Source organism: Microcaecilia unicolor, chromosome 6, assembly GCF_901765095.1.
Source record: "Microcaecilia unicolor chromosome 6, aMicUni1.1, whole genome shotgun sequence".
NCBI lineage: Eukaryota > Metazoa > Chordata > Amphibia > Gymnophiona > Siphonopidae > Microcaecilia > Microcaecilia unicolor.
Window position 1 is genome coordinate 159,933,600 of NC_044036.1, and position 12,555 is coordinate 159,946,154.

At 41.9% G+C, this 12,555-nt stretch overlaps 1 protein-coding gene across 1 annotated transcript in view; it reads right to left on the bottom strand.

Moving 5' to 3' along the window:
* Positions 1 to 500: 500 nt before the first annotated feature.
* Positions 501 to 12,555, bottom strand: part of CACNA2D3 (calcium voltage-gated channel auxiliary subunit alpha2delta 3) — an 877,278-nt gene continuing 865,223 nt past the window's right edge. Inside the window, exons 36-37 of the mRNA XM_030205518.1 lie at positions 9,552 to 9,634; positions 501 to 874 (exon numbers count right to left, since the gene is read on the bottom strand). Of these exons, the coding sequence (XP_030061378.1) occupies positions 782 to 874; positions 9,552 to 9,634 (176 nt within the window). The 3' untranslated portion in view covers positions 501 to 781. The remainder of the gene's footprint in view (positions 875 to 9,551; positions 9,635 to 12,555) is intronic.

A 12,555-nucleotide genomic window follows, 5' to 3' on the forward strand; every position in this document is an offset into this window, starting at 1 on the left:
GTCACATGCTTTCCAAGTCCAGGTGGCCAGGCTGAATTCCGAAAGCAAGCACCATCCTCCTTCACATACCAAATTAATTAGAGCTGTATCTTATCTATTTTACAAGAAAAGTTACTTTTGGTCAAAGAAAGAAGATTTCAGATTGATCAAAGCAGGGTTGAAAAGCAATCCTTTAAATCTTCCATTACAGTGCGTGAGCCCTTATTGCCCACAAAGTAGGTAGTGATAAGGGCTCACATGCTAATGGCCATGTGATAATGGGGAAATTAGCGTGTGGTTGTTATCGGAAAATAGAAAAATCTGCCTTTTACCAGCAGCACTAAAAGTGGCCTCAGCACGTGCGAAAGACCTGCATTGGGGCTACAGCCACCACAGACCACTTTTTAGTGCTGCTTAGTAAAAGGGCCCTTGTGAGAACAAAGAGAAAAAAAAATCGCACACTAAAGTAGTAATTTTGATATACTTTATTTAAAAAGAACATCATGTTTAAATTGTTTTACATGAGGCAAAGCTGAAGGTATCGGACAGTAGTGTCTATCGGTTGAAGTCCTCTCTTTGATGAATTGTGACTATCATGTGGCGAGTTCACATCTGTATGAGTTGCAAAGTAAAAAGGTGAAATGTTTTTTTCAATGTATCTTTTGACAGTTCATATTCGCCAAAAGTTTCAAATGTATGAAATGCTGATGTTCAACTATATTTCATTTCCTCCATGCGGCACCTTTTTTTTTCAGTTCACAGTTTATGTACTTAGCATGCCATGTGATCGAGCCAGGCAATGTCACCTTGAAAAGAGTGTCAAAAGTAGAGGGAGAGCAACAGTGAAGGGATGTGCACTGATACCTAGAACTCCACCGCACTCTCTTGCATTTTCCTAAGGAAAATAACAATTCTGTGTTAACACTTATGAAGATACAACAAATGTTTGCAGTGTTCAAGGTTACTTAAAAGCATCCACAGGTGTTATAAGATAGAAAAATTCATAATGAGGGCATCAGTACACCATTTCCATCTCCTCTCCCTCTCTAGAAACCTTGTTGAGTTTTTGCTTTGAGCAATTAACAATAAACTGGAAAATAGTGGTCATAGCTTTGATGCAAACTTGTATATTCTTAATGACATTCCCCCAAATTCTATAAATGGCCAAACTGCATTCACAACTTAATTGATTGACAAGCTAATCAGCGCCGATAATTGATACTTACCAACCAATTAGTGGCACTAATTGTCTTTAAATAGAATTTACATCCACAACTTTCTAGGAGTATTCTATAACGCGGTGCACGTAAATTCTAATGTGTATAATCAAAAAGGGGATGTGGCCATGGGCGTGGAATGGGCGGGTCATGGATATTTCAAAAAATTATGTGCACTTTTATGGAATACACCTGATCTGCGTCTAAGTTAGGCAAATGTATTTAGGCCTGGTTTTAGGTGGTCTAAATGGGTGCACCTAAATTTTAGTTGCAAGAATGGTGCGTGAGCATATTCTATAAACTTTGCCTAACTTTAGGCATAGTTTATAGAATTTCATTAAACATATGGTTTTACAACAACGATTTTTAAGGTGCCCTTTATAGAATTTGGCCTGTTGTGAATATATCTGAGCTAATAACCTGTGGTGATGGTGGATTATCCTCCTTGAGACCCAACTAGGCTTTTCATGGCTTTACCTCTATCATTTTCAGTTAGGGCTGTGCAGCCCGAAAAGTTTGGTTTCATGTTGTTTCCTATATGTTGGTTTTGTTTGGCGTTTTCAAGGCATTTTTTTTGTTATGGGAACTATATTGTCAAGTATGTATTCTTTTGGAAAGAGCACACATGTATCACAAAGAATGAGTACACTTCCTAAAGGGTGAACACTATTTGCAAAGAGGGTGTTCTATTTAAGAAAGAGCATGTCCTCTTCATAAATAGCTCACACATTTTAAGAAGAGCACGTAATCCCTGTGAAAAGTGCACACTTGTTCAAAAGACTGCTTATTCTTTAGGAAGCGTGTGCACTATTGATGGCAAATGAAAAAAAAAGTCATGTTTTTCTGCTCTTTTTCATTTGCTAATGACATAAAACAACATGGGCAGCGTCATTGACATTTGCCATGTCATTTCACATGAATGCACATCCCTATTTTCAACTGGACTGAGTACAAACCCAAGCTAGGCCTGAATAGCAGGAATGAGAATTGTCCCAGACTCTGCCATATTTCTGTGCTAAAAAGTCATACTAGTCCTTGCCTTGTTCTCCTCAGTGAGGAAAGGGATACATGTGTAGGGGTTATTTTTCTGACCCCCTATAAAGATGCGCTTACTGAAGAGAAGGACTTTAAGGGGCCATTTTAATAAAGGGTTGGCGCCAGGCAATACACTTGCCATGTGCCAATCTAGAATTACCGCCGGGCTACCGCAGCAGCCTCGAGGTAATTCCACCTGCAGCATGGACCATTTCAGGGTTACCTAGCTGTAATCGGGCAGCGCTACGTACTGCCCGCCACCGGGTAAGTGAAGGAGTTCATACCACCACCTCAATGGGTGGTGGTAAGTGTTCTCCCCCAAAATGGCTACACGGCACGTGTGAACTTACCGCATGGCCATTTCTTTTTTCAGACTTTTTACCCTCTGCGTGCAGCAAAAACATGCAGTGACACTAGCACAGGCCCCTTTTACTGCAACTGCACCTGTATTCTGACCATAGGTGTGACAAATAATACAGAGGATTGATTAAAGGTGTCAAAAGATCTCTCATGTTACATTTGATATGGGTGGGGTGGGAACTCAATCGAAATGATCTACCATGCTAACATGGCTGCAGGTTATGTTGACGTTTAATGGGCCTTCACATAACCTGCTCAAAATTTCCAGCATCCTCTTGGACTGCAAGCCTGGTCAAGGTTTCGCTTTCACTAAAGCTTGAATGATGGCTTGGGAGAATATAGGTGAAAGGGATGGCAGTGTAGAAAGAGAGGGGAAAAGGAAGAAGTGGCAGGATGCTATGTTATGCTGCAGCCCTGCACACTTTGAGGGGCATAATCGAACGGCGCCGGCACAATAGATCGCTGGTGATCTATTTTGGTGGTGACGCAACAGCTGGCCGTAACCGTATTATCGAAAAAGATGGCCGGCCATCTTTTCTTTCGATAATACGGTTTGTCCCAGCCAAATGCCAGAGTTCGCCGGGTTTGAGATCGCTGGTTTTGTTTTTCAGCGATAATGGAAAAAAATGCCGGCCATCTCAAACCTGGCAAAATCCAAGGCATTTGGACATGGGAGGAGCCAGTATCTGTAGTGCACTGGTCCCCCTCACATGCCAGGACACCAATCGGGCACCCTAGGGGGCACTTCTAAAAATTTTTTAAAAAATACACAAATAGCTCTCAGGTGCATAGCTCCCTTACCTTGGGTGCTGAGCCCCCCAAATCCCCCCCAAACCCACTCTCCACAACTCTACACCATTACCATAGACCTTATGGGTGAAGGGGGGCACCTATATGTGGGTACAGTGGGTTTTTTTTGGGGGGGGGGGGTTGGAGGGCTCAACACTTAGCATCACAAGTGTAACAGGTAGGGGGGGATGGACCTGGGTCTGCCTGCCTGAATTGCACTTTACCCATTAAAACTGCTCCAGGGACTTGCATACTGCTGTCAGGGAGCTGGGTATGACATTTGAGGCTGGCATACAAGCTGGCAAAAAAAGTTTTTATTTTTTTAGTGTGGGAGGGGGTTGGTGACCACTGGAGGAGTATGGGGAGGTCATCCCCCATTTCCTCTGGTGGTCATCTGGTGAGTTGGGGCACCTTTTTGAGGCTTGGTAGTGAAAATAAAAGGACCAAATAAACCTGGCGAAATAATGATTAACAACGCTTTTTTTTCCATTATCCGTGAAAGCCGGCCATCTGGTAGCCACGCCCATGCCCGCCCATGTCCCGCCTTCGTTACGCCACCGACATGCCCCCTTGAACCTTCGCTGGCTCGGCGACAGGAAAGCAGCAATAGTGTCAAAAAAAGCAGCTTTCGATTATACCGATTTCGCCGCTTTTGATAGATTGCCGGCCATCTCACGATTTATGTCGGAAGATAGCCGGCAATCACTTTTGAAAATAAGCCTGATAGTAATATAGGGGCCTTTTTACTAAGATGCGTAGATGCCTACACATGCCCAACGCACATCAATTTCACATTACTACCCGACTACTATGTGACCCGTGCGGTAATTAGATAAAGATCTATATTGTAGTACTGAATTGTACCTGCTGCTGAGTGAGGAATACACCATTCTATGCCCTGTTTAAAATGTAACAATCATTTAAGTTTTGCTTTGAGTCCCTCTTTTCTCTATACAGGAACCCTCTGTGTTAATCTCATTAGTTTTTGAACTTGGTCACTCTTTCTGTCCCCAACACCTCCACTGGGAGGGCTTTCCAGGCATCCACTACCCTTTCTGTGTAAAAGTATTTTCTAACGCTATTCCTAAGACTTCCACTGAAATCTCAATTCATGTCCTCTAGGTCCACTGCTTCTCTGTTTCTGAAATAGATCTCTTTGTATATTAATACATTTCAAGTATTTAATTGTCTGTATTATATGTCTCCTGTCCTTCCTTTCCTCTAGGGTATAAATATACAGATTTCAAATCTCTTCTTATACATTTTTTTGGCACATATAACATTTTGTCAAAATCCTAGAGATCCCATTAGGTTGATCAGAGCTGCATGATCTGCACAGTCCTAAGTGTTTCTTTCAATCATAAAAAAATTCTTAAAATGTTTAAACAAGATACCTAGTTGATTACTATGAATATTTAAACATTAGAAAATTATTGTGTTTGTAAAGGGTGTATTCAGTAGCCTCATGAAACGAGCCTAGTGAAATGCAATTTGAGACTTGAAAGATCAATTCAAATCCTTTGGGCTGGTGTGAGGGGCCTGTATAGAGAGACTTCGCAGGTCTGAAAAGGCTGAATCAGCCTATTCGATTGACTTCTTTGGCTTTCACCAGTCCGTAAAACATCACTCCGTGGTTCACACAAGCAGGCTGAAAAGGTTAGAACTGGCATTGAAATGTTTTAATGAACTGAACTTCTATTTTTATGCTGTGTGATGATTAGAACTACGCAAAGCTTGCAGACACACGGAAAGGAAAAAGTGACACAAGCCCAAGGCTATATCAAGAGAAAAAATAATAATAAATGAGCAAATGAAACCTAATAATAAAAATAGCTTTATGTGTCATTCGCACAGATGCTTTCTCTCTGTTGTTAGTAGAGAAAACTTTAAAATCGATGGGTCTGACAGCTAAAAGCACTTGTTGTACTAAGAGAAATATTTTGCTGTATTATCTGGATAGTGTTGCTGAGGGTCTTTACAGATCGAGTCGACACTATCCCCTCCTCTAGTTTTTCTTGTATCCTTCATTCAGTTTTTCTGCCTTTTCTGCTCTGACCACTGCCAAGTGACACTTATACATTTAATTCCACCAGAAAAGGTCCTCAGCAATAGTACCTGTGGAGTGAACCCCCCCCCCCAAAAAAAAATACCAATTTTTTTCTACTCTCAGAGAAGCCCTAATTAGCTGGAAAATCAATACCTCAGGGTCAATATTCAACATGAAACAGCTCCTGGTTGTTTAAATTGATTCAGAAACAAAGAGGAGTGTACTGCAGAAGCAGAACAAACAACGAAACAGCATAAGAGATCCAAGGAAAGACAAACATTGCAAGAGTTTATCCAAATGTCAACTTTAATGGAAACAGGACCCAACCTGGCCAAGTTTCAGAGAAACCTTCGTCAAGGGTCATGTGGAGGGGCAGCACAAGTTTTGCTGCGGACGTACTTGCAAAATGCCCAGGCGAAGGGGCAGGGAAACCCATATTATCAAAACAAGATGGATGTCCATCTTTCGTTTCGATAATACGGTCGGGGATTTCTACATCTTGAAATTTAGGTCGCCCTTAGAGATGGTCGTCCCTGGACAAGCCAGGACACCAACCGGGCACCCTAAGGGGCACTGCAGTGGACTTCAGAAATTGCTCCCAGGAACATAGTTCCCTTACCTTGTGTGCTGAGCCCCTCAACCCCCCCACCCCCAAAACCCACTACCCACAACTGTACACCACTACCATAGCCCTCAAAGGTGAAGGGGGGCACCTAGATGTGGGTACAGTGGGTTTCTGGAGGGCTCACATTTACCACCACAAGTGTAACAGGTAGGTGGGGGGGGGGGGGGGGATGAGCCTGGTCCATCTGCCTGAAGTGCACTGCACCCACTAAAACTGCTCCAGGTACCTGCATACTGCTGCGATGGTCCCGAGTATGACATTTGAGGCTGGCATAGAGGCTGGCATGACATACAGTGGTGGAAATAAGTATTTGATCCCTTGCTGATTTTGTAAGTTTGCCCACTGACAAAGACATGAGCAGCCCATAATTGAAGGGTAGGTTATTGGTAACAGTGAGAGATAGCACATCACAAATTAAATCCGGAAAATCACATTGTGGAAAGTATATGAATTTATTTGCATTCTGCAGAGGGAAATAAGTATTTGATCTCCCACCAACCAGTAAGAGATCTGGCCCCTACAGACCAGGTAGATGCTCCAAATCAACTCGTTACCTGCATGACAGACAGCTGTCGGCAATGGTCACCTGTATGAAAGACACCTGTCCACAGACTTAGTGAATCAGTCAGACTCTAACCTCTACAAAATGGCCAAGAGCAAGGAGCTGTCTAAGGATGTCAGGGACAAGATCATACACCTGCACAAGGCTGGAATGGGCTACAAAACCATCAGTAAGACGCTGGGCGAGAAGGAGACAACTGTTGGTGCCATAGTAAGAAAATGGAAGAAGTACAAAATGACTGTCAATCGACAAAGATCTGGGGCTCCACGCAAAATCTCACCTCGTGGGGTATCCTTGATCATGAGGAAGGTTAGAAATCAGCCTACAACTACAAGGGGGGAACTTGTCAATGATCTCAAGGCAGCTGGGACCACTGTCACCACGAAAACCATTGGTAACACATTACGACATAACGGATTGCAATCCTGCAGTGCCCGCAAGGTCCCCCTGCTCCGGAAGGCACATGTGACGGCCCGTCTGAAGTTTGCCAGTGAACACCTGGATGATGCCGAGAGTGATTGGGAGAAGGTGCTGTGGTCAGATGAGACAAAAATTGAGCTCTTTGGCATGAACTCAACTCGCCGTGTTTGGAGGAAGAGAAATGCTGCCTATGACCCAAAGAACACCGTCCCCACTGTCAAGCATGGAGGTGGAAATGTTATGTTTTGGGGGTGTTTCTCTGCTAAGGGCACAGGACTACTTCACTGCATCAATGGGAGAATGGATGGGGCCATGTACCGTACAATTCTGAGTGACAACCTCCTTCCCTCCGCCAGGGCCTTAAAAATGGGTCGTGGCTGGGTCTTCCAGCACGACAATGACCCAAAACATACAGCCAAGGCAACAAAGGAGTGGCTCAGGAAGAAGCACATTAGGGTCATGGAGTGGCCTAGCCAGTCACCAGACCTTAATCCCATTGAAAACTTATGGAGGGAGCTGAAGCTGCGAGTTGCCAAGCGACAGCCCAGAACTCTTAATGATTTAGAGATGATCTGCAAAGAGGAGTGGACCAAAATTCCTCCTGACATGTGTGCAAACCTCATCATCAACTACAGAAGACGTCTGACCGCTGTGCTTGCCAACAAGGGTTTTGCCACCAAGTATTAGGTCTTGTTTGCCAGAGGGATTAAATACTTATTTCCCTCTGCAGAATGCAAATAAATTCATATACTTTCCACAATGTGATTTTCCGGATTTAATTTGTGATGTGCTATCTCTCACTGTTACTAATAACCTACCCTTCAATTATGGGATGCTCATGTCTTTGTCAGTGGGCAAACTTACAAAATCAGCAAGGGATCAAATACTTATTTCCACCACTGTATTTGTAAACATGTTTTTTGAGGGTGGGAGGGGGTTAGTGACCACTGGAGGAGTAAGGGGAGGTGATCTGGTGCTCATCTGATCAGTTCAGGCACCATTTTGTGGCTTGGTCGTAAGAAAAACAGGACCAGGTAAAGTCATCCAAGTGCTCATCAGGGACACCCTTTTTTTCCATTATGGGTCGAGGATGCCCATGTGTTAGGCACGCCCAAATCCCGCCTTCGCTACGCCTCCAACATACCCCATGAACTTTGGTCGTCCCTACGACGGAAAGCAGTTGGGGACGCCCAAAATCGGCTTTCGATTATGCTGATTTGGGCGTCCCTGTGAGAAGGACACCCATCTTCCGATTTGTGTCGAACGATGGGCGTCCTTCTCTTTCGAAAATAAGCCTGATAGGTTTCCACACTACCTTCACAAATTCAATGCATGTACTGTAATACCTGTGTTTAAAAAAAATGAGATCTAATATCAAAAGTAAAAGAATGCAGCCAACAGCATCTGCATAGAAAACGCTCTGGTCCAATTCCAAAAGTCAGACTTGGTGGTTACTGACTTTTGGAATTGGACCAGAGCTTTTAATATGCAGATACTGTTGGTTGCATTCTTTTGCTTTTGATATTGGATCTCATTTTTCTTTTAAACACAGGTATTAAATCTGTGAAGATAGTATGGAAATCTATGTGACCCCTGAGGAAGGTTTTTCCAAAACTTGGCCAGGTTGTGTCCTGTTTCCATTTAAGATGACATTTGGATAAACTCTTGCTGTGTTTGTCCTTCCTTATTATTTATTTATTTATTATTAGGATTTATTTACCACCTTTTTGAAGGAATTCACTCAAGGCAGTGTACAGTAAGAATAGATCGAACATGAGCAATAGGCAATTACAGCAGTAAAAGTATTCAACTAACAATACAAAGTATAGCATGGTATACTACTTGCAATGTCAACACAATACGTAATAGAACATTATAATTGGTAGTGAAGGGTAAGGCAAAGTTGTAACATATAGATGGGTATATGTTGCTGTTTGGTTGTTTAAATTGCTTGCCAGGGGATAACCACGGATATTCAGTGGCACAACTGAATAGTGCCGGTCAATATACCCTGTTAGCATCTAAGCTATAACCGGCTATTTGGAGGTGGTTTGGGGGTGAAGTCAGCCCTTATGCAGTTAAGTGCCAATATTGAGCACATCACCAGATATGGTAACTGCATAAATAGGTCTACATTAAACACAATCCTATAGTCATGCAGTTTCAACACGTAGGGGCCCTATTACTAAAGCACGCCAAAAAATGGCCTGCACTGGTGTAGGTGCGTGTTAAGCTAATATGGCTGATAGCAAAGAGGCACCATGAGCGCAAGGGAAGGTGAAAAAGACAAGAACTGTAGAGACCATTGAGGTTGTCAGGCTAACATCGTAGAGATATGCTTCACTAGATCGGTGATGGTAGGGACAGCTGGGGAGGCCAAATAGCCGACAAGGTCCTCATTTGCTATCATGCTATTCTGCAAACTCTATAGTTCAATATCTGTCTGGAGACTCTGGGTCACTTTGCAGCTCTGAACTATGAGAGACTCGAGAGAGATCTGGATTCTGTAAAACTTACTTCAGGATGAAATCCATGACAAGATTCTGGACGTCTTCTAATCTTCTGAGCTTTCAAACGTTCACATTTAAGGGATTCATTATGTTCAGTGAAGTTAAGGAGCCATATCTTTTTAGTGCATTAAATGAATTTGTATTCATTGAACACAGGAATGATTGATTTAAGCATTAACAGTTGTAGATTTTTAAAACATCTTTCTAGTCTCGGGAAGATGCCTTTTGAAAATAGGACTTTATTATTTTCATAAACAAAAATGTAGATTTATATATGTGTGTGTATGTACATATACTTTGGGGCTCATTTTCAAAACAGAAGAACATCCAAAAAATGGCACAAAGTGGCAGATGGACATTTTTTCGCATAAACATCCAAATCACTATTTTCGATACCCATTTCTAAGAGGTTTTTCTATGCAGTTCATCTAAATCTCAAGGGGCATGTTGGAGGCATGCTTTGGGTGGGACTAGAGTGGGTTTACGATTTGGATGTTTTTCTGTGATAATGGAACATTGTAAAAGCGTCCATGGCAAAAAATAGGATGTTTTTGGCTAGATCTGTTTCAATAAAAAGATACCCAAACTGACAAGATGACCACTAGAGAGATGAAGGCATGGCCTTCCATTATTCCCCCAGTGGTCACTGATCCCCTCCTACCCCCCTAAAAGGTTCTATGACACCTGCAGATATTGATGATATAATTGTAAACCGCTTTGTACTATGTAGTCATACGGTATATTAAGTATAATAAACATAATGGCCATTCCTCTTAGAGCAGTGAGCAGGTCCCTGAAGTAGCCTAGTGGTTGGTGCACTTTAGAGAAGGGGACCTAGACATGTATCCCACTCTAACTAGTACACTTGTGGTTAAAGTGTGAGCACACCCAAAACCACAAAATACCTACTGAACCCACATATAGGTGACAATCTGCAGGCATAAGGATTACTGTAAAGGTGTACAGTTGGGTACAGTACATTATTTGCTATTCTTGGAAGCCTCACCATACGGTATAAGGGGGTTGTGATGTGATGTGTACCTGGGACCTAGGCTGTCCCACTGCTCTGCAGGGATGTCTGTGTGGCCAGTCTAGGAAGACTGCTAGCCCCCACACATCCCAATGGCTTCTTTTTGTGCATTTTTTGCTTGGACATTTTTTTTGTTAGAAAATTACCCTAAAAGAAAGACAAAAAATGGCAGATGTTTTTCTGGTTCAAAAATAACCATGTTAGGCACTGAATATTTGGACTTTTTTTTGCAAAATGTCCAAAATCAGATTTGGATGTCATATAGAAAATGCCCCTCCACCTCTATCTTTATAACTACCTATGGCTAAACTGGTACATACTAAATACTGTTCGAATGCAGATCAAGCAATCTACCTCAAATACAAAAACTGGGATCTACTGCTAATAAATGACAGAAACTTCCTACACATCAAAAATTAATAGAAGAGAGGGAAACAGCACGACACGCTGATCTGAGAGTTCTTACTATAAAAGAAAAGTGGTTCTCTCACTATAAAGGATAAGATATATATGCTATTGAAATCTCTATAAAGGTGGAACATATACATTAAGTATCCACGATGAATTAATTAAATAACGTTAAGCAGGTTTTTTTTGGCCAAGGATGAAAGTAGGGTCGTGAGACCTGTTGTAGCTTCAGCAGATCTATTGATGATCAGGAAGCTTTTTGAGGCCTTTTTTCCTGCTAACTGTGTAGACAGCCTTTTTTGTAGGAAGTTTCTGTCATTTATTAGCAGCAGATCCCAGTTTTTGTATTTAAACTGGTACATAAACATTTATCTTGCATAAATGTCTAAGGGTTCCTTTTACTAAGCCGTGGTAAAAAGTGTCCTTAGCACGCCCTTACATGGGTTTTTCCCACATACTAAGGCCATTTTTACCGCAGCCATAAAATGGCCGATTTTCTATTTTTTGTATTAATGGCTTGCACTAATGTTGCCTTTAGCACATGGCCATCAAAACATTGATGCATGAGCACTGACCACCAACTAATTTTGTAGGTAATAAGAGCTCATGCGGTAATCCTGCACTAACCAGTTCGAATGCACTAATATAGATACATCCATTTGATGACCCCTGACAAGCCTCCTCAAAAAAAAAAAAATTAGCATGCAGTTAGCATGCACACATTTGACAGTTACTGTAGGATGTCCAAAGAACAGCAGAGGTGGTCCTGGAAAGAAGGAAGCAACCACAGGTTCACAAATAAACTTTTATTGAAGAATGACCTAACTTGACCAAGTTTAAAAAATGACCTTCATCAGGGGTTATCATAATCTTCAAAGTAAACTGCTGTGTTTGGCGGGTGTTGATGCCTAACGCCTAACGTGCACTTGGGTTTTTGATATGCTTATCAAAACCCCAAGTGCACGCAAATAGCAAAGGGGAGTGGGCTGAGTGTGTTTTTTGGAGGGACTAGGGTGTGCCTAGAAGATACATTTTTATTCCCCATTTCAGAAGAGGAATAAAGGTCGATGTCCTAACAGATTGACATCAGCATTTACACCTGCTACCAAGCACATTTAGGTTTTGTCTCCCCAAGAAGCCAAACTGGCAAGGGATACAGGTCTCTGTGAGAGTGTCAGGGTTGCTTTTTCAATCCATTGAGATTTTCAAGGGTTTTTCTTTTTCTGAAATGGATGTTTATGCTGCATGCACCTGGCACTTAAATGTCCATTTCTCCTGTATTGTAGAACAGCCTCTACGTTAGTAGATTCTCTTCTTAAATACTTGTGAAACTTGAGCCATCCTGGCCTGGACTCTCAATTCTGACTTCTAAATACTGTACATATATTTATAGCTATCTATTTAAATATAAGGAATCTAAAGCATTTATACTTTGTTATAACCTGGTACAAAATAAGTACCTGAATATATGTAAACCACTTTGAATGTAGTTGCGAAAACCTCAGAAAGGCGGTATAACAAGTCCCATTTCTCTTTCCCTAACAGACATTTGTATGTATAAAAATACTATTCA